Genomic DNA, 25,211 nt, shown 5'->3' on the forward strand with positions numbered 1-25,211 from the left:
TTCCTGCTGTAAACACCTCTCAGGAAGAGGGAGGAAAACAAAACCTTCAAACACCAAATAAATAAATAAGGTAACAAAATATAGCCACTTGAAAGTGTCCTTTTAAACCTCTTAAATATTGCTGATGAGCTTTAAATGAAAGAAACAGCATACGTGCAACAAAAAAAATACATTTTTTTTAAAAACAACAACATTTACCTAATAGAGAACCTGCTTTTCTAATTAAGCAATTAAAGCTCAGCAAGGCAGACATTCTCATCATATAAAGGTCATTTTAAATGAAGAGGGGATGAAAAATACTGTTGTTGTAGGGTTTTATGAATGATCCTCTTATGACTGGTGGCTGCTGGTTTGAAATGAGCTGAGAATCACTCAGTCTTGTGTTTGGTTTTTCTCCTGCCTAAAGCCAGAGCTGGGAATGCCTCCCCACGCAGGCAGAGCTCCCGCTGGACCCAGCAGTGCTGATTCCTCCATTCTGCTCCCCTTGTAACCCACAAGGCTAACGCTGCTAAACTCTGCTAAACTCTGCTAAACCCAGCGGAGCTATTTGGGATTTACACCAGTGGAAACAGGGGAGCAAGTGCATTTACACCACTCTGTAAGACCTGGAAAATGTGTATCAGCACCAGAGGTCAGTAGCATTGGTGGCACTGGGGCTTGCCTGGCTCTGCCATGTCGCGTGGCTTCAGAGGAGTTGCATACGTGCCTCAAGACTACAGACGCATGTGCAACAGGGCTGTGAGCCTCCTGGAGTACAGGCACAGGTTCAGCACACCTAGCCTTAACCCCCTCGCTCCCTGTTGCACTGTCTGCAGCTCAGAGGTTTCCTCTCTTCACCTGAGGTGAAGAAGGGGCTGAGCATAATCCAGATCACCTCTGGGCAGGCCTCAAGGCGACGTGACAATACCTGCGCTCTGCCCCCTGGAGCACCTGGCAGCAAGATGAAGGGGTCGGGGCTCTGGCTCGCAGCTTGCAGCTACTGCTCACCCAGACTGAGCGTTAACTCAAGATGCAGCATAGACATTGTTATTCTATAGGCACATCAAATGGAAGAGGAGCCACGGGCAGAGACTGGGGGATCTGAACAGGTTTAAATAGATCTGGTGTGATAATTAATGTGCATTGAGGGATTTGGGGGGGAAGAAGGGGGACAAAACATAAAAACAATTTCCACCTTTATTTTAAGTTCTTTTGACAGATGGGAATATTTTCTGTTATGCTACTTGTGGTTTGGGTAATGAGATTAGGCCTTGCATAGCAGGAAGCAGAATTAACTTTGTTTACTTAAAGTGACACCGTCAGCTTAGAAAATCACATTTCCATCTGAAATGCGGTGCCTACTATCATTACAAATAACCCTGGAGATCGTGACAACTAAAGGAGATTAGAGGAGAAAAAGCATCTTTCTCCTTCCCTCTCTTTCTCTGTCTTTTCAAACCCCTTTGTTGGCACCATGTAGCTGAGAGCCCTCCCCGCAGCCAGCTTCCCCCCAGTGTGCCCCCCTCTCCCTGAAACCTGCACCTGAAGGCAGGAGGAGCAGGCGGGAGCCGCAGGGATGCAGGAAGAAAGGGGCTGAAAATCCAGCTGGCTCTGGCACAGCACAGGCATCCTGGAAAGGCACCTCCCCAAAGGCTGCTGTTGTGGTAGAGAAAGGTGCAGCTATATTTTAAAATGTGTTTAACGTCGGGTATGTACAGCATTGGGCACTCTTAAAAAAAAGTTAAGGATTGAATTTGGAGAAGCTCATTGATTTTAAAAGTCCCATAACTTAACATGGGCCCTTAAACTTATTTTCTCTGAAGAGGCCAGGAAAAGGCCGGGTGTTTGCAGTTGCTAAAACACGCAGGCAACAGGATGATTCTTTACAAAAGGAAGAAAGGGACGAGAGGGAAAGGCTCTACAAGAGGATATTTTCTAAATTACCAGTTTATGCACTGGAACATGCATGTGTTAAATGACTGGTCTTGCATATACACGAGGGAAAATTGGAAGGCATTCTGCATCCTCTCTTCTGTACGTACAAAAACTCATCGTAATTATAATGGCAATAAGGGTTTGCACGGAAGAGCGCTTGTGATGAAGCCTCGCAGAGATTGTGTTTGTGATGCTTCTCCCTCCTCCTTTGCCAGCCAAAGCCAAGCACAGTGACTTGTCCACGTGCTTTTTGATGTACTCATGACCCCTGCTAATGTTTACAAATCAAGGAAAAGCCTGATATCTAGCACAGGCATTACTGCTTCATGTCAGAAAGAGTGACAGGTAAAGAGTAAAATCTGGACGCAGCACAGAGATGGATCCAAAATACATAAATAACCAATTAAGAAAAAATATTAGTAAAAATATTGTAACAGATCCCAATCTGCTGCTGAGTACCAATTGCCAGTAATAATCTCTATGGTAACTGAACTCTCTTTGGCTTCTCTCTGTATGCAACTAGTGTTTTATGTTTTTTCTTCCCTTTCCCCTATTTTCATACAAAGTTTTCAAAACTGGTTTAAATATTATGATATTTTCTTCTTCAAGTGCTAACTGGGAAAAGTATTCACTTGGTCTGCGTCACTCTCCTAAGCAGATTTCTCCTTCCTTAAATGACTGCCTCAGAGGGGTGACTTTTGTGAGGGCCGTTTCCAGAAGTCCTGTTCAAACATGAAGTAGGTGAGGCAGGTTTTCAAAATCTAAGAGGTTAAAATATTGCCCGGCAAATAAATATACCAATAAAGTAGATGCAAAAAAAAAATATATATATATATATATATACTCTAAGTAAAGATGTCACTTTCAGAAACCACTTATGCACCTGAGGAAACGTAACCTTTTTTTTTTTATTTTGATTTTTTTTTATCATAATCTGGCTGCACATGTCTCTTCTTGCCAGCTGTTTTCTTGTAATCTCAGCGACTTGTTCTGTGCTATGCTTTTAGACATGGGTGTTCCCTCTTTTCAGCCTGCTCTCACACATATTTTGGCTACTGGATATAAAAGAAGGTACTACCTTTAGAAAAAGCATCACGCAGTAAATATTTGTTGTGTTAGGTCAACAGACAAAAAGAAAAAATTTAAAGGAGAACACGCAGAATCATGTGAACAACAATATAAGCATCATACCTTTTTTTTCTTACTATTTTTTTTCCCAGAATTCTTTCGGCAACAGATCCCAAAGAAGGAAGCTTGGCTTTGGATTCAGTCTAAGAGTGAAAATGCTCTTCTCCTCTAACAGCTCTGTGAGGTTACACAGGATGTGTTTGTCTCAGAAGGGAACCTATGAAATTCAGCAAGCTCTGGGGGAATTACCGGCAGACCCGGAGAATAGAAAGATGCTGAGAGCAGGGTGGTGCCTTGTTGTAGGCTATTTCTCTCTGGGGCTTTGGGGATCCATCAGTTACAGCTGAAATATAGCTACTCAGTTATTTCTACTGAGTTAAAACACTCTAGGAGATTTCTAAGCAAGCAAAGCTCTTGACTTACTTTCAAAATCCTACTGGAATTTGCTGTTCTAAAACTATCATTTGGATGGCAGATTTCTTGTGGCTTAGAGCAGCCAGCTTTGGTGCAGGGGACCCAGACCTACATTTTCCACCTGCTATTTGGTCTTTGGAAGCTTTGCAAAAGTGAATCTCCAATTGAGAGAGAAGCTTCTCCTGCCTCCTGGGGGTTGCTTACCTGGGAGAGGCAGACCCTGAAGCTTTGCACCCAAGGACTGTACGTGCATTTTGCCTTGTGAATTGAGTCCAAACAAAACAGTCCTTGGAGCATGGGCTGACATTTACCCTTTCCAGCCAAGTGTTGTAACCACTAGACTAAAAAGTTATGCTTATATTTCTGTTCCCTCTCTCCAGCCCAATAAATCTTGAATTTCTTTTTTGAAAAACTTCAGAAAGACCAATGTGTGAAGTGCTCCCTCTTTGCCTTTAAAGCACACATCTCCTTCAAGAGTCAGAAAGCAATATCTAGATGTTGGAAGATCACATAAAATCCCTATTGATGGTTCGTGTTCAGATATGCTGAATAAAAGACTCCCATTCTGCAACTCTCACTCCTTTATACAACAGCTCAAACTAAGACCCTGGACCCAAGAGCATGGAATTCTTTGAAAATATGGAGCTAGATTCAGATCCAAATTTGAATTTCTTAGCAGTTGCATGTCTTCCATCTGTTTGCATTTGGTTGTCTCATAGGATATAAGCAGCAGTTCTGTAGTGTCACACATGAATAAAGTGGATAATTATAAAATTAAAAGATATAACATGCTTCTAGGGGAGATAAGACTACAATTAAAGAGTATAAACAAAACCGAGTTTGATGTACAGACTGATATATTTATTCATCAAATATAATAACATAAACAAGACTATTAACTGTCATATTTTAATGATACCATACCCTGCAAAACATACTCAGGAAAAAGTCCTATTGACTTCAATAGCAATGCCACATAAATTTAAATCATGACTGCTGTAAAACAAAATGCCATCTCTCTTATTCATGGCTATTTATTGTATGTTCCCTAAAATGTTAAACAAAATACCTGTAACTCACTGAACTGAATCTGAGCTCGAATATTCTATCTGCAAATCTAAAGAAACCCCGCAGAGAATGCAGAAGCCTGCTTCACAAATAACTGAAATACAGTATTCCCAACAGGGGAAAGGGCCCAGGCAAGGCCACTGCCTGTCCTATCACTTTCCAGAAAACACTGTACATATTTTTGTTCAGAAGAAGGCAAAATTTGGGCAAATGCCACTTTGTATCAGCAGTATTAAGATCAGATTCTGATTTTTATTTAGAAGGTTGACAGCAACAGTGGAAGCCTTAAAGCAAAAAACTTCTGTCTAGAAAAAGTGCATTAACTAGATTGTGGTAAGTACAAAGACAGTCTGCAAGGGAAAAAAGGGTTTCAAGAATTCTTCCCTGTTGTACACAGAATCTGTTCCAAGAAGATGTAAAATGACCATTTTGAATCACTAACAATTTATCCACCCTTTGCGCATTCTCTTTGCTCATACAGGGTACCAGACAGGGGAGAAACAGCTCCTGCAAGATCTCTAGTGTGAACAGCACAAACTGAGGAAATCTTAAAAGGGGGCTCACCTCAAATTTGTGAACTATGCTGAACAGTGAATTATTTCATGTCAAATGTTTCATTGTAAAATTCCTCATTAAATTCTTTGGCGTTCACTACACGCTCAGCGTAACTTGAAGTGCTGAGAAAACGAATGCTTACTGTGCCATGACAAAGGCCAATGGTTGCCTCTTTACTGAGCTTGATACATATGGTGAAAACATATTGACTAATTACTTGCCATTTTCAAAAACTGACAAACACTCCAAAGTTAGGCCTAAGATAATAGAAGATGCAGTATGAAGAATAAAGACTGGGAGGATCAAGAGGAAGAATGGCGTAACTCCGTTATTGCTAATCCCTCATTCAATGTTTCCTTTGACAAATTAATACTGAGGAATATCCCAGCATCTCAGTGTTTCAAACTGTTTAATGAAAATTAGTAAATTAATGCAGCTGATTAATACATCTGTTCAAAGCAGAGAGTGAAAATAAAGCCCAGATCCAGATTTCTCCCAAATATCAGCATGATATAGCTGGTATTTGGGATCTGGGTTCAGTTTTGAGACGCTCATTTTCCACCTTGTTCTGGTGTTTGCCAAGTGCCAAAAACAAGAAAGGAATGGGTCTTGGTAACAAACTACTTCCAGGGAGATCTATTAAAGGGGTAAAAGTCAACGTGAAAAGTGAGACAGCAAGACACGCTTCTCATTCCAGTTTTTAAATGCTGTTTTTGATGTAAATAGTCATCTACAGGAGTCTAGTCTGAGCTGCCTTACAGGAGTCTCTTGTACACAGCCTTCACTATGAGCCTTTCTAAAGCCATCTGATTTCCAACACCTCTCCTCCGAGTCATGACAAATTGGTCCACTCATCTGATTAGGAATCTTCCCTAAGCAGTGGGACGAATGTTTGACAAGTTAATTTCAAGGTAGCTCATGGAGTAGAAGCAACAAAAAGCTACACAACTGTAAAAAAAAAATGTTGCTGGATAAATTCTGCCAGTAATGGATGTGTAACAGAAAACATACTTAAAATTCAAGCTCTTTGTATTACAGGACAAGATCTTTGCGTTAGAAGTAGAAAACATGAGGACTCACTGAAGCTAAGGTTAACAGGAATGCAATTACTGTTATTAGAGTTTTCTGAATATGAAACTTGTGCCGATGCATCCACTATTTAGAAATAATAGGAAAGGCAATGGATGACTTTTCAAAAATCAAGACAAGTTTAAGAAAAATCAATAATTATTCCCTATTATTTTTCCTTTAAACAATCCAGATATAGAAATCACAGACTTGAATAGGATGCCTAAAGTTAATGGCATTATTGGATTGAGAAAAAAGGAAGAGTGGTCAGGAGTTTGACCCATTTACCAAAAAGTTTAAATGTATAAACTCATTGTTCTACTAGCTCTAATTTTTTAAGTTCAAGACAAATCTCAAGCCATGTTTGGATGTTAAATGTAGTCATAAACAGAGACTAAGAGTAATTTATAAACATTTTTATTATATGGGAAATAGTTGCTATTTTAGAGACATATAAATAATATGATGTCTTTCATAAAAGTTTTAGAAGGAGTTTTATTTTCCAGCTCATAAATCAAAAATAAAACACTTTAAGTGATTGACTTTCCTTTAAGTCCTTGAGCCTGATTTGATAACACTACTGGTAAAATCTAGTAAAACTCCTGGAATAATTCCCGGTGTTTTGAACAGGACCAGACATTATCTGTACTGTTTTTCATTATTATTGCTGTTTTACTGTAAAAACCTGGGTAAATCATCATAATTTTGCCCCCGGTTGCATAAATATGAAAAGATTTAAAAGAACAGCTGTTCTCCAAGGGGCGGGAAGAACCTTGCTTCATTTGCTTTTTAAAAAGTTTGAAAACCTTGAAGTCCCATAAGAACAAAAGATCAGCAGATGCTTTTCCTGCTCCGGTAGAGTTCCACCTCAAGTTTTCCAAAAGCATTGAATTGTGTCTGGGTAAAGAAAAAAAAATCAATTCTGAATAGAAGCAATGGAAAAAGCACTCTTGTTTCTATTTGTTGAAATGGTTCCCAGGGCAATGGAGCCTTCCCCAGGCGGACGATGAGCTGAGCCCTCACCTTGGGGGTGCTGCGGGGCAGAGGCTGTGAGGTGGGCAGGCACTGGGTATGTGGTGAGGTGGTAACGAGACTCTTTTTATGGTTTTATCCCTTCCATCACTTTTTGTTCTTTCTAGAGAGTTTTTTTTTCTCTTTAATTCCCAGGAAGCTTACTGGCAGCATGTGCTGTAAGTGGTGCCCTGACTACGCAGCATCACGCAGGAAGGGTGGCAGAGCCGGGCAATCATGTGGGAAGTTCCTTCAGAAACTCAACTGCCTCCTAGAGCAGCTGCGTTTTTCTTCAGCTTTTTGTTTAATCTCTAGGTACAGCCGTTGCCGACTCATATGCAAAACTGCTAAAGGACTGCTTGCCCTGTCGGAGTACGGCACCACACAATGGGCTGGGAATGCCTGAGATCATTTCCTTCCCTGCCTTTCATATCGCTGAACTGAAACCATCACTCGTGTCAAAAGCAAGGACTGCAGATGAAAGGCCAGTGCATTAAGACAGAACATAATTGTCAGTCTCTGAGTTCCTGACATTAATCGTTTTACTTAAAGAAGGCAGGGGAATGTTTTTCTGTCCCCCCCACCTCAGTTGACAACACACAGGAGAGAGTCTGGATAAAAATTAAAAAAAAAAATAATGACTCAAAATTTTTGCTAATTAAAAGTAATGTGTTTTCCCATTTTTTGGCAATTTGATAACACAAAACACTTACTTGGGGGCCACAGGGGGAAACAAACTGAGACGGATAAAAAATGTTTTGTGTTCATCCAAGCAAGACTATGTTAATGCACATTATCCCATTAATGCACATCAACATCGGGAATAAGCGCGCCAATGCAAGCAAGAAGCATACACTTATCATCATTTGATAACATGTTTAATGACAGATTGACGGTTGATTTGCAAATGTGAACTGGCATCAATGTTGCTAACTTCAGCTTCTGCCGCCTCCTCTGCTATGCCAGCATATTTATGTGCATAATTTGATTTCGCAGCCACACTGTTAGTACATTTTTAATATTAACTATGCAAGAACAGACAGCCGAACTTAAGTTGCACTGATGGTTTGAGTTCATTAGATTGAAAAAGATGGGCAATGATGACAAAGATGGAGATGGCAGTGCAACATCAAAGAGGCAACACTTAACAAACACACTCCATTTTGAACAAACCGAACTAACACATTTCATGTTGTCGGCTGCAGCAGAGCCCTTATGTACAACAGTAAGAAAAAAAATATGCTTCTGCCCTGGGCATACTGACAGCAACTCTACAAGAAGCTTAGCAGGCTCCTGGACACACAGTTGTAAGATATTTCACTCATCTATTGCAGGTAAAGGGGTTGATTCTGGGCTGATGTCAGAGTGACAACAGTGTAATTCAGCGGCCCTGCAGTGGAATTGCTCCTGATTTACATCGGTCCAAGGGAGAGTACCTGCCTCTTCCCACTCTCCTTCCCTAGTTTGCTCTTCACAGCTGTGATTCTTTATGACAAATAATAAAAAGATTTTGCTGAGAGATCAGCTCTTGCACGCATGATGCACGGAGCAGAACTGCAAGTTCAGACACCCTGGGGCCTAACGCTGCGAGGTGTGTGATGTCCTTCCTCTGTCCATGGAGCCCAGCACCAGCAGGACTGGCTCCTGGTGACTTCCTCTTCTTTGGTGGTTCTGGGCAATTCAATTCTGCTCTGAAGGGAACATGTACCAATGAGCTAGGAAGAGAATATTTCATCCTCTGCTCACATTAATGTCTGGGCATATACTGCATCTAGTATTAATTTGCTTGTTGTGCTGCAATATATAATAAATTTGAGGCAGTAGCTTTATGGTGCAAGTTGTAATTTTAAATTTTATGATACAAACTGACCATCTGCAGGAATCTGACCATATAACCTACGCCATTCTGTGTAGACTATAATGTTAGTACCTCTGAATCACGGTGCAGCTATGATTTAGACACACAATTAGATAGACCAGGTCCTCAACAATTCTCAGCTGTCTGAATTACTGCTGAACAGCCTAATAAATATATAACACAGGCGGTTCAGCAAAGCTTTTAAGAATGTCCTGAAGTTTGCCTCTAATCGGCAAAGCACCTACTGCAATTACTGCTGCTTGGAGCTTGGTCCGGGACCAGAAGCCCGTTGTGCTTGGAACTGCACAAAGAGAACAAATACCTGCTGCTTGGGGACCACTGCTCAGGAGACCACTGTGTGGGCCAGGCCAGCGTCCACTTGGAAACTGTGAAGGACAGGGGAATGGGCAGAGGAACTGGTGTCTCTGCTGAGGAACAATTCAATAGGTTAAACTAGTAACTGTCTTAAGAGGAGGACTGCAAAACTCTTTGGTACCCACATAAAAGCTACTGGGTTTAATCATGGACACACTGCACCCATTTGTCAGGTTGGGAAACTGGGTCAGGGAGCTGAAAAGGACCTTGCAGCATTCAGGTGGCCGCCCTCAGCTGGCAGCAGCAGGGCTGGGGACTCGGGTGCCCTGCTCTTGGTGGCAGCTCCTGAGCAAATCCCTCCTGCCAGGGCGCTGACCTGCCCTAGCTGTAAAGGCTGCTTTCCCTATTGTCAGCTATGGAAAAAAAAATAAATAAAACACCCTAAATCTCTAATTTCAGTAAAATCTCTTTGTGGAGGTCTGATCTCTTTTTAAGAAGAGACCTGCATTGCAGAGAGAGCTAATCCTGAGCCCTGCTACATTCAGTTCAGGCCGTTTATTAAGCAGCGCTGGTGACTGCCACTGCACAGATGAAGGTGTGTGACCCCCAGAACCAAAAATCTCTGAACAGGAAGGCAACAACAAATGTCCTGGGAGACTCCTGACATATTAGTCTGTAATGTGAGCATTTTTTCTCCCCCCCCCCCCCCCCCCTTTTTTTTTTTAAAGCTATTGATGTATTAGGGTCCAAAACCAGTGGTAAACAGAAGACTGCACTGTGCAAGGTGCTGCACAGAATTAAAGATGATCTCTTAGAAAGAGAATGACAAATTTCCAGTGATGCAGGCAGCTTTCGCTTACCCCACTGAAAACACAAGAGACCTTGGAAGCTTTCTCAAAAGTTCGGGAACAACTAAGTAACTAACTAACTAAAAGAAATGCCAGCAGAGACGAATGCAAGGAGCAGGCCATGCCCAGTTAGAAGCTTGGGCTCATTTTGTTTTCTTTTAAGATAGCATTGTACCCTCAGTGAGCTGCGCAGCAAGGCAGAGCAGCAGCAGTGTTTCCTGACAGTGAGCTGAGCAGCAGAGAAGGAGCAGGTCAGCCCGAACCCCGTGGCCTCGATGATTGCTCTGTTAACAGCCTCGTGCTGCCTCCTCCTTACCTGGGCTTTAGCTGCAGTTAGAAATAAAAACATATCCCAGGGACAGCGAGCTGTGGTCACTGCTCACTCATGCTTGCTGCTGGAGGATGGGAATGCGGAGAGGAAAGGAGGGCTGCTTCCAGGCTCTGAAATAGCTCTCTCCTACCTCAGCCCTGGCCTGGGGTGACCAGCAGCATGCTAGGTGGCATCGCAGGGGTGTGGGAGGTATCTTCCAGCTCTGTGTTTACCCTTCAAATTGGCTGAGCTCCTGCTGTGACCATGCACTTATAACGCTGGTTGTGGAGAGCTCCAGAAAACAGGACTCCTCGGCACACGGCTGGAAGAACCATTAGTTTTCCCAAGTCACAATTATCTCTGCTACTGCATTTGTGTCCTCTTTCCTGTCTCAATTTAAGTAAGTTACATTTCTCCCACTCTTATTACTGAGTAGATGCAGATGCCACTTTGTTCTGTGTGATTTATAGCCAGTAGCTAATGTTCAGTTATAATTCCCCAGTTTCGACATGAAAAATAGCCTGTAATGCTCAACACAAGGGCCTCTCAACAATGATATATAATTTAAAAATTAACATGAGGACAGAGGAGACACAGGATTTTGAACTAGGGACTCTCTCATTCAAAGGTTAAATCTCTACAAGGTGAGCTAAAGGAATTAGTTGAGTTATTAAGTAGATGCCTCTTATATTTTCCCAGTACATTAGCTGTTGCAGTCTTTTCCAGTTCAGCTGTGCTCAGCCCCAGCGTGTTCAAAGTGCAAATGCTCATGGCACTGCATTCACACATTTGCTTTTTTTCAATGTCAAACAAACTGGAGCTTTTCAGAACCAAAGGTCAAAGTGGAGGGCCCTTAAGAAAATCTCTTGGGAAATTATGTGATTGTTCTTATGTCTTTATTGTATATAAAATCAGGCATCGTACATGGCTCGCCCTTCCCAAGCATCTTAAAACTATAAATGAGTCATGACTCATTCCTGCAACACCTAAGTTATATAAGTGGTCTTGTTAATTTACTGGAATATCTTGCATAACTAATCGTTTCCAGGATCAAACTCTGAAGCCTCTGAAACCTCTGAACTGGTAAAGAGCTCCTTTAGAAACACAGAGAATTTAAATCCCAGCCTCACACGAGTCAAAAACAGATCAAGGGACAGAACCTGCATCATCAGACTCACTCTGCCAAATGCACGCCATAAAAGCCCTCTTTTGTCAAAGCCCAGCAACTCAGAAAACATGCGGGGAGGATAGGGAGAGAGGAGAAGAGCTTGACTATGGAGAGGTTTTGGAGGTGGCATTCCCTTCCTCTTTATTTTTTTGTTCACAGTAATAAGATGTAGCTCATCTCTTAGGTGTCTCCTGCTGCACGCTGTTTAACCCTGTCTCACTCCAGCTCCAATATTACATTTATGGATTACAAATTTATTGACATTTGACATTTGCATCAGCTTTCACTTGATCAACAGGAGCTTCGTCTGCCAAAGGGAATTATTGTGGAAGATTTCAACAGCCATGGGAATGCCAAAAAGGTCATTAAATCATATCGGAAAAACAATGTGTTCATAGCATTCATACATTTAGTCTTGCCAGTAAATCTTCTGGTTGATGCTTGGACCACCTACTGATGATACTCAAAGAGAAGGAGAAACAGGGAGAATCGAAGAGATGAATTAAATTAAAACCAAATGACATGAAGCCTGGCACAGTGGGATCTTTAATTTTCTACTCTATGAATCCAGAATACGGAAAAAACCAAAACAAAGCACAGTGGCTTGACTTTATCTAAGTTAATTCCCTCATATAGGCAGGGCTTAACTAAATAATCCTGAGTAATGTGTGCACCCCACATTATTGCATGCAATATGTGGGAGGTGCAGGATTCAGAAAACATATGGCACATGGAAAACAAATGACAGGGTGTGCTTTTACACTCTTTTTGGCTATACTTATCACTTTTGTTGATATTTTTTAAAGACATGAAATTTGAGTATAGGAACTTTCACACTAATCTCTTTGGAAAAATACTGAGAATTATTTTTTTATGCGTTTGTGATTTATAGAAGAAGGACACATAATTCCTGGGAGCACAGACAATGTTTTAAAAAAACACTGATCAAATAAACAGAATTACATCCTCCATCCTCTTCTCCCTGCATGACAGACCTGGGTCTTGCATCATAAAAACCCAAGGCCAACAGATTAGGGCTCCATAGGATTATGAAGGGAAGTGAATTACTGAACTGGAAGCCCACCCACAGCCTATCTGTCTGTGTATGCCTACTCTAGGGGCGAGATTTGCTGAGGACTGAATCCCATTTGCCACTGAGCTGAGTGGGCATAAAGGAAGTATTAAGCTTTACCCTTCTCCAATGGAAGAGCAGCGTGTCCAGTTTACACGAAAGTGGCAGAAACCGTCCATAGTACTGTCATATTCCAGAGGAACACTTCTTCTGGGATATCCCTTGGGATGTAGATCAAGAGGTGGGTAAAAGGCAACATCAATCTTCTTAATAGCACTATAAAGTAAGTTGGTGGCCATGAGGACTCAGTCCCTAGAAGGATCAGTGCCAGTGGCTTGACTGACCTCAGAAATCCAGTTGGCATTGTGCAGCCCCTGTTGTGTTTGGAGCAGTGGTGTGGCATGTGGCTAGGAGGTGACTGCACAGAGATTGCTTGGAGAGAGCAAAGACAGGGCACTGGGCAGACACTTGCTTCTAAACTTTGGCTTGAAACAAGGGAGAGAACGGAGAGATGTAGATGTGTGATGGAGGCATCTGCTGGCACCAGGATGTCGGTTGCACATACTGGCATACATAACTTCAGGTAATCGGTGTGGGTTATGGTATAAACTTGGGGGTCTTTAGAAATAGGGAGTGTTTGGGAGTTTTCAATAAATGACCACATGAAAACAACAATTTCACATTTTGGATTTCAACAGTTCTACAACAGGAGAAGAGGAAAACACTTTTGTCTGTGTACTTAGTATTTTGGAGCTTTAGAAAAGCTGAGCACAGACCCAGAAGGGATCACTGTAGCATTATCCATGAGCAATAGAACAAGCAGTTTTGCCTCCTCTGAATTACTGGTCTGAATTAGTATTATGAAGTCTGCAGTGAGACTGCAGGACCTTCTGTGCATACCGCTGAGAGAGAAATCTGATGCTCAGATTGCAGGTTGAGGGTGGTGGTTTTATCCCATCATGGGAAATTCTCATGGAAAACAAAATGGAGAAAAGAAGGGTCCCCTTAGATTTGGGGGCCTGATACCACTTCTAAACTCTGGGTGTGATTTCTTCCTTGCCTGTGCTTAGCCAGGTGCAAAGAACAAGCACAAAGACACAGCACCATTCTGTCTGCTAAGGGCTGGTTTGTACATCCTCTGCTTTACAAGGGGGCACCTCCAGAACTCACCCCAAGAGGCCTCACAGCTGTGCCCAAGTTTCTGCAGTGATCAAGATCTCACATGTTCTCTGCAGCTCTGGAAGCAGGGGAGCAAAATCTCCTCCAGCCAAAGATGTCCCTGAACTGTAAAACTGGAGGCTGGGAGAGTCCTTTATGGATGGAAAAGGATGGGCCTTTGACCCAGCCCTGTATGGCTATTCTGATGTTCTTCCTCACTACTATTCAACTTTAAGAGGAGAGGAGACAAAACATCATAAAGAAAGTCTTAGCAGTGTTCAGCTGTCACACACCTCCTGGTACAAAGGGCTGTGCATGCTTAGGGCTAGGGAATAGAATGCGAGCACCAAGCGAAGGCAGTTGTTCACTTATAGCTGGAGGCTATGAGCTCGATGGCACAGAAGAGCTCAGGCTGCTAATGGTGCGGGGAGAGGCTGTGCCACTGGGGAAGGGGGAGGCTCCCTCAAGCACCTCGGCTTTTGGAGCCCAAGGGACTGCACGGCACAGGCAGCGGAACCTGACCTTGACCTTCACCAGACTGTGCAGCGATCTGCTGGGAAAGGCAGGAGAAGTAGGATCACATGGAGGTTGTGGCCTTACTGATCTCTTTTTTTCAGGTGAGCTTGAGGGCTGAAATGTTTTGGTTCTCCAGTGCATCCCGAACCCACCGTTTTCATCCCCTCCTGGAGCTCTTGGGTGGCTGTGTGAATCACAGATGGGCCTGGCAGGAGAAAGGAAAACCAGAGGATGCTGAGAATGCTCTGGCAAACCACATCCTCGCCTTTCTCTTCCTGGCCTGATTTGATGCCTTGCAGCTGCTACTGCATGCACAGGGTTTCAATGCCAGGTCGCTCAATAATAAATCAGAAAGAAACTGCTGGGGTAAGGGGTCATGGGGATTCTGAACATCTCATTCACTCCGAGCCTTGTGATCCTCTGCAGTACAGGCTTCCCAAAGGACAAACTCCTCTGTACCCACTCTGCTGTAGCAAAGCACTGAGCAAATGGTCTTTGCTGGGCTGAGCAGGCGAGGGGAGGCAGCAGCTGCCAGCACACTCTCTCGCTTGATCTGACGCAGTTGCTCGAGGAGGTGGAGTGGAGGGAGCAACCACATGAAAACCACTCCAGCCACCTCTCCTTTCCCTTCAAAAATGTCATTTTGGCACCCTACACTCTCTATAACAATGTTTATCATTGTTCTTCGATTGTCTAGGACAATAAATGGTTAGAAATGAGCATATATCACCAGGAAATCTCTGCCTGCCCCTTCCCCCAAGCAGTGTCATAAAAACGTACAAATTCACATTAATAATGAAGTGCATTTCCCCGAGAAGCCACTGTGTATCTCAGGGAGAGCAGGCAAGGTGGCAGTTGCTGCAGAGTTTCCTATTAAAGAGCAGAGCAAATACTCATAAATCTGATGAGGGGCCAAAGCACATGTTAGGGCTGTCTCCCTCTTAATGGAACCTTTTCTGAAATGAAAAAAATATATATCTCGATACATTCAGGGTATTCATTAGACATGACAACCTCCTCCACTCCCCCATCCTTCCCTCCCCCACTCCTGCATGTGCTGACCCCTGGCAGAAGAGCTGGCGCTGAGTGCTGCCAGGGAGGGATTTTGGAGGGGAGGAGGAATTGTTTTGTTTTAATAAAGGGAATGTGTAAATTTCCTACAAGGAACAAGTCCCCTCCTTCCCCCATCTCCCTCTTTTCCTCCACCCCGGCAAGCTGCCACCATTTCCTCTGTTTCTGCCCCCCTCTTGGTCTCTGCTGTGCCTCTCATCCTTCCCATGTGTCCAGAACCAACAGACCCAATGCTGTGCCCCAAAGCAGGACCCCTCTTGTAGAACTGAGCATAGGGAACCTTTCCTGGCATCTCCCACCTTCAAAGGCTCGGTCAATTTGTGCTCTCGGGATGCACAAACCTCCAGACCTGGGAAGGTGGCAGGATGGAGTCTCAGTCCCCTTGGTTCTCCCAGGGGCCATGGTTTTGCTACCTGGTGCAGTGCCTTGATGTTAGAATCCTCATCACAGGCTGGAAACCCAGGATCTGCTGCCCCTTTCCCGAAGGTGAGATGTTCTTGAAAAACACCATCACATCGCAATAAGCTCTGTGCTGTGCGTGGCTTCTTCTACCTCATTCCTCTTCTTGCAGAAAGGGTCCTGAGTGGCATCTGTGCTGGCGTAAATGCTGCGTGACTTCAGTGCTGTACGAAAACTAGCACAAAGGCCAGACCTTTCCCCATCAACAGACCCTGCCTAGATGCACAAACAGACCCAGCTCTGAACCCAGGAGAGAAAAAATAAGGCCTGAAGACTACAGCTTAATAATCATGAATTATCTGTTCATTATCCCAATAAATAGTGAAAAATCTCTTCCTCCTTTCCTCCTCCCATGAAGTCATATCTATAATTTTCCTCATTTTCCATCTGTGCTCCATCATATTTGCACAGAGTGATCATCCTGCTAAATTGCATTATTTTTATTGAAAGGTGCTTTTGAGGGCTGGATGCTGCTCATGTCTTTTCCTTTTGTTATTGATCTTTGCTACTTGGTTGCTGAGGTGTAAAATGTATAAGACTCAAATACTCTCCCTTTGAAATTTCACTGGGTAAAAGTGTTCTGCTATAGATTATGAAGGCTGTAGCATTTAATAATATCAGATGCAGTGAGGAGAAGGTAAGATTTTGATATCCTTATGAATAGTAAATGCTTGAAGAGGTAGGTGCTATTCAAGGTTAGTTAAGATCTGGACAAAATGCTTAAAAGTTGCTTTTTCTTTGTGAATTGAAGAATTCCTGCCTTTTGGGGGCAGGAACTGTCATTTGCAGTATGCTCATACAGAGCCTAGAAACAATATCCGTTGACCTAATGCAGTGTTAAATAATACTGATCTTAATGGTAACCTGTAGTATTCATATAAAGCAAGTAAATCTGCACTGATATATCTGTGCTGACGTCCTCTGCTCTGGCCTGGCCCTGCTCTCAGGGAAGCCAAGAACACACTATTACAGGTTTTACAAGGGCTAGTGCTAGACTGAAGAAACTTTATCCAGGCAAAGTTTGAAGGTTTGAAAATGTTAAATTGAAGAAGTCGTGATCTAGTGTTTTGGGGAAACAGTGAGAAATTTCAAAGGATGAGAAATTTCAAAGGATGAGAAATTTCAAAGGATGAGGGGGACTGAGGCTTCACTGGAACACAACTATTTTGAGGGAGGAGTGATGGCTTGGAGGTAGTCCCTTGCTGAGGACAGGCTCTGCATCTCTCCTCCACCACAGAGGAAAGGCCAACTTGTTCCTCTTCCTAATGCACTGCCTCATCTTCTCCCCTTTCTGGTGCTCAGCAATTTTACCCAGTTTATCCCAACAAAAATCTGTTTTAAAATGAGACGTCCATGCAGAATGTTTTTTTTTTATTGTCAAGTAGGGTGTTAGAAAAGTCCCGTTCAAACCAGATAATCAAGGCTTTCATTGTGGTGAACTCTCTCTTTCTGGCTGATGACAAGGCGAGCAGAACCCTTGAGCAGTTTTGTTGGTAAATTCTGCTTACAATGTCATGGTGGACATTACTGCAGTCCCAGCATGTTTGATTCTCCAGAGAGGGTCTCTCAGTTTTTAAGGTTTGCTACTAAGAAGAAGTGAAACATGAAGTGCAAGCTAAATTCTCTAAAATATGGTTTTGGACAACTAATTCATGCAATTGGCCTTGCATATGCACCACAAATATTGGCTAATAGCAGAACGTGATGTTCAGAGGAGCTCCTACTGTTTCAGAAGAGATGAGAAAATAAAACCCACAGATGAAAAAAATCTTCTATTTTGGTATACTTAACACATACAGTTATCTATGTGTCCTATATATCATTTAACAAATTGCTTTGCAATTCTTACAGGGCGTGGTATAATGACTGATTTAAAATCACTGCATTGCTTAAACTGCATTGTTCTTCATCAAGTTGAGTCATTTTTATGTGAAGTGTCAAGCTCTCTAACAAATAACTGCTGCCAGACAAATCAAGTTCCTCATCTTAAAGCTACGGCTAAATAGTTTATAGCTTTAATCTGCTCACTGAGGTGTGCAGTCTATGACAGTAATTATAAATGCAAGGAGAAATTATAGCTGAATGCTTTAACTGCATTAGGAGCCATTTGATGAACAATCATGATTGCCTGCTCATTTTCAACAATAGAGGGCAAGTTAGTGTCAGTGCATTAGAGGATTTTCAGTTCTGCTCTGCTCTTTCTTCCATTTACCACAGAATGTCAGTTGTCTCCTATAAAGTAGAAAAAAAGCACTGTAGAAGCTTTAAACTTGATGGTTAAAAAAGACAAAGGAGGAAACAGAGAGAAAAACTGTTTATCATTATGACTCATTTTTTTGTTTTGTTTTGCAGCAGCCTTACTTTCAAATTAGTTCATTTCAGGTAGCTGTTTGTTTACTTATCAGGGTCTTTTAAAAAGAAATCCCCCCAATCAAGTTGGTAAATTTAACTCTATAGAGACTTGTTTCTATAAAAAGTCAGATAAGACCAGAGAGAGCCTCGGTTACTGACCAGTTTCTAGCCATCCCCATCACCTGACTTTAAAGTGAGAAATAAAATTTTGCATTGTCTTTTCTTCTTGGAACAAGTTAAAAATTCTAATTCAAATGAAAAAAAAAAAGAAAAGAATAAATGCTCTTCAAAGGTATAAGTCAACATACAAATTAAATCTGACTAAAGCCATGTTCACTAATGTTCATGGGTTGTCTTTGAAGAAAAGCAATAAAAACAGTTTTGAAGCAGGTTAAATGAATGAGAATAGAGACATCTGATTGTTGCATATTACACATGATTTTACATTATATTACTAAGCCCATATCAGTTAAAGGAATTCAAGAAAACACCAAAGATGAATATAAAACAGATATATAGGTCTTTACATTTAAGAAGAATTTATAGCGAATTTCTTATAAACAGGCTCACAGAGGTCTTAAAAATAAAACCATATACATAACACATTTTTCTACAGTACTAACACCGATTATTCATTCATATTTTAATGATAGTCAACATTTAAAATTACTTTTAATAGTATATTTCATTAAAATATATAAAGTATTTAAAGTATTTCTATACTGAGTACACTTTCCACTGTTTTATTTCCATTTATTTCCATATATTTTCTTCTACTTTTATTTCTATTCGACTACAATATTGCCTAGAAGTGAATGCAGATGCATGTGTGCATTTTAAGAATTTCAGTATGCTTTATATTTCTTGTTTCTAAATACTGTGTTCTTCTCTATGTTTTTATTCAAATGCATACTGAATCCTAAAAATAACATGGTATGAATAAGTAAACCCTGAAAATCTCTGTTATTTGATTTAGTCTCCTTGTAGATCTCAGGAAGAAACCATATGAATAAACTCTGGCCTCCATGCTTTTAACATAGTCAGAACTTAGGTAGGCTTACAGCTCCAAAACTGTAATAAAATCTTTCCAATGCTATCCAAAATACCCCATCATTTCATACAATTTGTGCTATCATGCATACCAACTAAAATTATAGTTCCAGATAACAGTGCTATCACTCTGTCATTGCAATTTAAATATATTTTTTCAAAGGTAAGATACAACCTGCATCTTGATATAAATTAGAAATGGATGAGTATTAAAAGGACAGCAATTTCTGGGTACCCAGAGGCAGGAAGGACAGTACCTTATTTATGTAGTCACATGTCACCTGAATAATACCCGTGATGTGTCTGTGGAGGTTATTACAATGCAGAAACCATTTTTTTCCCTCTGAGATTTTTTTTTTCTTTGTACTTCTTCCCCAAATCCTGAGGAATAGTAACATATTTATAAAGGTGGGTGTTTGGTTTGCCTCTTCATAATAACATGGTGCTTTTAAGACCAAATCTGAAACATTTGTCAGGTATTAAGCCATGAATATGCCAAAATAGCTGTTTTATTAATATATTTGGCAGATAGCTTTTGTTTGATAGTACCCAAATTATTGGTTTGCTCTGATATCTCTTGTGTGAGAACTATGAATGTCAAAGTCTTAATAATCATTAACTGGCGAGGAAGGAAATGAAATATGGTACATTTTTCCCAACCAATCTCTTGTAATTTTCTGATATTTTGGCAGGTATATTGATTTTGAAGGGTTCTAGAATGGTTAGGCAGAAAATCAGTTATTATCGGATAAACAAGGAACATTTATTTGCTATTTTTGTACTGGGTTCTAATGTTGGGTTAAAAATGCCAAAATGGAAATTTAAGGATATTAGCATTATTGAGAAAATAAACTCCCTTTGAGTTAAACTGTATTTTGCAGGCTAAAATATGCAGAAGGGATAAATCCAGTCACATACAGACAGTACATACAAGATGTATGCAAAACTTAAATCTTACTGCACTTGAATACTGACGTTATACTCTATAGTAATAGCTTCTATTACCCATCCCAAAGTAACCCTTTGATTAGTGGTTTAAATTATTCAAAAGTAGCCTTTTTATCAAAGCTTAAGTGATGCATAGTCCTTGTGCTGGCTCTGCACACCGAAAGTGTTTCTTAAAGCTTCCTGAATATTTGCAGCAAACAAATGTGAAATCTTCACACAAATGGGTATTCATCCTCAAAGTGCTTGCACCCTCAATTAGCCAGAGAATAGCCACAATAGCAGCTGGCGTAAGTGACAACTCACAACACATCTTTAATTTTGACTGTCTGATGAATTCATTTTCCAAATGTTATCTAAGTAATGAACATGTTGGAGAAAATCTGAATCTGCACATGATTATTCTGCGAACAGAAGCAGAGCCTGAGTTTGCTGGTGAAATTGCTGGGAATGACTAACAGAGCCTTGCTGGAAATAAACATGTTAGAACAGAAAACTTCTGTTTGGACTTTTAGTTGATGTCTGCATATTTATTTAAATCAAGAAGATTCAAGTTTGTGAATCAAGCAAAATTAAAAATGCAAAAATTGTGTGTAATCTGAATATTACATTACATATTATAAACATTGTTTGTGGCAGTACTTTGTTTGGTGTATCTTCCAGCAAAAAAAATAAAAATATATATGTATATAAAATACCAACAGTAATGTAAAAGTATCCTATTAACAGGTCTTTGAAATATTAACCTTGTAAAAAAATCTAGCGGTTTCCTCAATTAGGCGTCAACCCCCTCCCTCCCAGGTTATACAAAAACTTGCACCTAAGTCAGTGATGTTCCTGGATTGACACGCCCACCAACATGAAACAAAATATAATCACACATCTTCAAGATTAAAAAAGGAATGAGCAGAGACATGATGGAGAGAAAGGTTAAACTGATGCTACAAAAAAGGCCACTCACAATAGTAAATGTTTAGTAAGTGTAAAATATTAAAATATTTTACAAAACTGAATATCCAAATATTATTGAAAGAATAACCAAACTTCTGGACATAAACTTTTCAATTATTAGTAGATTCTTCAGTTGGGTTTGAGTGTGTGAGGAACTTGGACTATTTATTATTTTGCTAATTTGACATTTGAATTGTCTTCTTTTCCCCCATCAAAATCAGATTTTCAGGTGTGTTAGCACTGAAGGTTGTAATCTTTTGGTTTTCAGTGCCTTTTTAATTTTTTTTTCTTTTTCCATTCTCATTGCAAAGAGTAGCATTTAGTTGCTGCATTCCACATTGAAGTGCATAGGATGTGAAAACTATTAATTCTTAGAAACAAAAAAAAAGAGAGTGAGAACTGGGAAAACAGCTATTTTGAAAATATTAATAAGAAGCAACTTTTCAGTATGGGTAGTTCTGCATTTATCAAGCTCTCTTCCTGAAAACATTATAAAATGAATGTGTACCTGCAATTAGATTAATGAAGCAGCAGTACATTATGCATTTTATAGTGTTTTCCTACATTTCATAAAGTACGAATGTTTTAAGAGGCCTCCTTACAAGGATGAAATCAAAACTCGCTATAGAGCATGCATACCTTAAGAGTTATTCTTCATCCACTTCTGCTACAAATTGTGAATGGTGTTCTGGTGACTTGCTGTGTGTTTTGCTTAGATGAAGTTTTACTGCATGTTTGCTTGCAAATGTCCGACAGCACAACTTACATTTGAACTTAGAGTCTGTGTCCTCTTCTCCAGCTATTGTTTCAGGAGATCTTTGAACTGAAACTCTGGAGATTTCTTGCTCTACCTTGGTTTGCTGCTCCACAGCCAGCCTGTTCATGTCTTTCATTTGGAAACCTAGATGAGATTCTAAGTGGCTAATGTAAGTAGATGGGGTTCGAAACTGAGATGCACAGTCGCTGCAATAAAAGACTGGATGCCCTTTGTCCATGTTTTTCAAAAACTTTGTTCCTCCAGTTTTCCTAAGTTGGTACTTGACGTTTGCCAACCAATGGCTGATGGTGGTCATTGACAGTCCGGTAAATTTTGAAATCTGCATACGCTCCTGTGGGCCTAGATCTGATAATAAATATTTACCTTCGGATGTCTGGAAAAGGCTGGAAGCAAATTGAGCTTGCAAAATGAGAAGATGCTGAGGGTTCCAGTTTGACTGTCTGCCCTTCCTTTTATGCAGAGTGGAGACTTCTGTTGAGACATCCTCAAAGCGTCGGACATCAATTTCCAATTTCATAGATGGGATCCTTGAAGATGCAGCAGGTTTTGGTGTAGTAGCTTTGGGAAGAACTTTGACCATGTCAGCAATGTCAGACAGAGCATGTTTTTGAGGTGGAGAAGTACAGGATTGTGCTTGAGCTGACTCGGCTTTCTTGCCTTTAGATTTGGTCAGGTCAATAGGCTGATCATTGTTTTCAAATAAATAGTGCCTGGACACACTTGCAGGCTTTGGCGGGGTTGGAGTAGGAGATAACACTGGCTTCTCCATCATATTTAGATTAGATTTGTGGAACATAGAAATTGTGCTAGAGCTGGGGCTGGAGTTGGACTGGGGCCGTAAAGGCTCTGTGGCTTTGCCCAAATGATTATTCAGTACTGACTGCAGGGCACTGAGAGGGTTGACACAAGGCAGCTCAGATGAATGGTTGGCAGCAGCACAACCATTGCTAAGAGAAGCTGCTGTTGTTTCCTTGAGGACTGTTTTTTCTTTTCCACTGTCCTCTTTAATTTTGTCTTCTTCTTTCAGGGGGCATGGTTCCGTCTTTTTTGGCTCCACAGAGACTTCAGATTTGAGGGGAGGTTCTCTTTCACTCTGACTGAGTGAGGCAGGCTCAGCTTGGATGCCATCTTTAGCATAGTCCTTTTGTACTTCCTCCTTGTCGTCAGTTTCCTTCTTCACTTGAGTGCACTGGGCCATATTTGCTGAGATAGGGACCAGAGGCATGACTTTCCACTTTGGAGCTATGGGCCTCAACTTATTGGTGATGGTTGGCCTGATTTGCAGTACCTGGGAACCCACCGGCAAAGACGGCTTAGCCCCTTCTGAGAGCTGATAAGCTGCGTGGATGCTGGGATATGCACTCCAGCTGGGCGCTCCATTCTGAGCTTTATTTATGGCTGTTGTGACAGTGTTCTCTAAAGACTTTAAAATGTCACCACCACCCTTTGAACCATCTTCTAAATCTTCTTCTCTGAGGTACTGGTATTTCATTGTGGGATCCAGTGGTTTCTGAAGGGTGTCTTCATACTCTTCAGTTTTTACTGCTTTCTCATCTTTGTTTGCATCATCAGTTTTATCTTTTTTAATTTCTTTTTTTATTTCAGAAGTGGGAGCTATGCATTCTGCAGACGATTTACTGTTTGATTTTGAAACCGGGCTGTCATTGGCTGGTGCTTCAGACAGTGATTGCATTTTTTCCACAGCTAGAGGATCCAGAACAAGTTGCTTTCCTTTCTTTGAAGCTGAACTTGTGACTTTCAAGAAATGGCCAGTAACCATCATGTGGGTCGTGAGCTGCTGCAAGGTGTCATGGGAGCTTCCACACTCCATACACTTCAAAATCTGGGATTTACAGGCCTCAAACTGCCATGTATAGCTGGCGCCATTCTGGTAGCCATAGCGGTTGTTAGATGATAACTGCAGGTTCGCGTTCTTCTGAGGAGAAAAAGAATCTGAGAAAGACCCCGTTGTGGAATCAGGGGAACAAGGCCTGTTAACATCAAACACACGTTTCTTTGCTGGAGTGACCATTTTTGAAGAAATGGTTGGTACCGGCTCCTTCAAAGGCACTTTTTGGTAATGTTTTGTTTTTATCATATGAACGCTCAGATCTTGAAGGGAATCAAAGGAGTCACCACAGAACATACACTTCAGAACTTTTTGTGCATCTTCCTTGTCCATGTCCTGGAAAGCCCTTTTTCGAGGCTTTGAGTAGCTGGTAGGTCTGTGCTTGTCCTTTTTGTGGTTGTCATCTTGGTAGTGACCTGTTTCATTCATATGAACTGTTAGTTCGACCAGCGTGTCATAGGCAGCGCTGCACTGCCGGCACCGAAACCTGCTGGCGCCGGTGAAAACAGTTCCACACATTTTGCTGCTCTGCCTGTAGAGCTGGACGGAGCTGAACAGGTTGGGTTTCGAGACAGGTCTGGAAGGTAAATTCTGTTGTAAGCTTTTTGACAGTGCGTCTTGGTGCCAATCAAAATCAGCTTTGTTCCCTCCATTTCTGTTGTCACAACTCCTCTTTTCAGAGTTAGACAACTTGAAACCCAGCCCTAAGCCTGTCCAATAAGAGTCTGACAGTATGTTGGCATAGACCGCTGTCATTTTATCCATGCAATTGTGTGCTTCATTCTGGGCTTTGGGATGGGCGCTGGTTTTTGGATCCTGTGGCTCTCTAGAGCAAATGCTTTTAATATCTGTCACGTGGTCACTACCATCACTTAGTAGTGATTCGTTTTCTGCATCCTGGTTAGATATATGACTGACAGGGGAATTCTGGTAACTAAAGTTCCCTTTCTGCTCAGGACCCACATCGTGTTCCTCATCCGTGCCAGTGTCATTGCTGCCCTGGAGGTGAGCAGTTGAATTGTTGTCATCATCATCTTCTTCCTCCTCCTTTATATCTTCTTCTTCCTTTAAATCTTCCTCTTGGACATAACCTGAAATGTAATGTCAATATATGAAATAACTTGCTAAAAGAGAATACTACAGTTCAAGATTTCTAGTTTCACTATGTGTTTTCTTTACTGGACTTCATTTTAATCTACAACTTTATTGCTTGTTACTTCTGGAAGTGAAAAAAAAAAAAAAGTCAAATGATGTCTCTTTTTGTGAAGGTTGCTGCTTTTTATTGGCAGATGATCATAATTCTTTATAACTGCCAGAGATTCTGAGTTAATAATTTTCCTGTCATGGGACTAT

The 25,211-nt window shown here is 41.2% G+C and overlaps 1 protein-coding gene across 4 annotated transcripts in view; it reads right to left on the reverse strand.

The window, feature by feature from the left end:
- TSHZ2 (teashirt zinc finger homeobox 2) overlaps positions 1-25,211 on the reverse strand; it is a 214,459-nt gene that overhangs the window by 50,820 nt on the left and 138,428 nt on the right. The window contains exons 2-3 of one of the 4 annotated variants that reach the window (XM_050714068.1): positions 21,871-24,949; positions 2,841-4,191 (exon numbers count right to left, since the gene is read on the reverse strand). In XM_050714068.1, the coding sequence (XP_050570025.1) occupies positions 21,879-24,949 (3,071 nt within the window). In that variant the 3' untranslated portion in view covers positions 2,841-4,191; positions 21,871-21,878. Of the gene's footprint in view, positions 1-2,840; positions 4,192-17,288; positions 18,166-19,821; positions 24,950-25,211 lie in introns of those variants that run through there. The other 3 variants (XM_035548546.2, XM_035548547.2, XM_035548545.2) reach the window with 3 other exon arrangements.

This window comes from Cygnus atratus, chromosome 16, assembly GCF_013377495.2.
Source record: "Cygnus atratus isolate AKBS03 ecotype Queensland, Australia chromosome 16, CAtr_DNAZoo_HiC_assembly, whole genome shotgun sequence".
NCBI classification, from domain to species: Eukaryota; Metazoa; Chordata; class Aves; order Anseriformes; family Anatidae; genus Cygnus; species Cygnus atratus.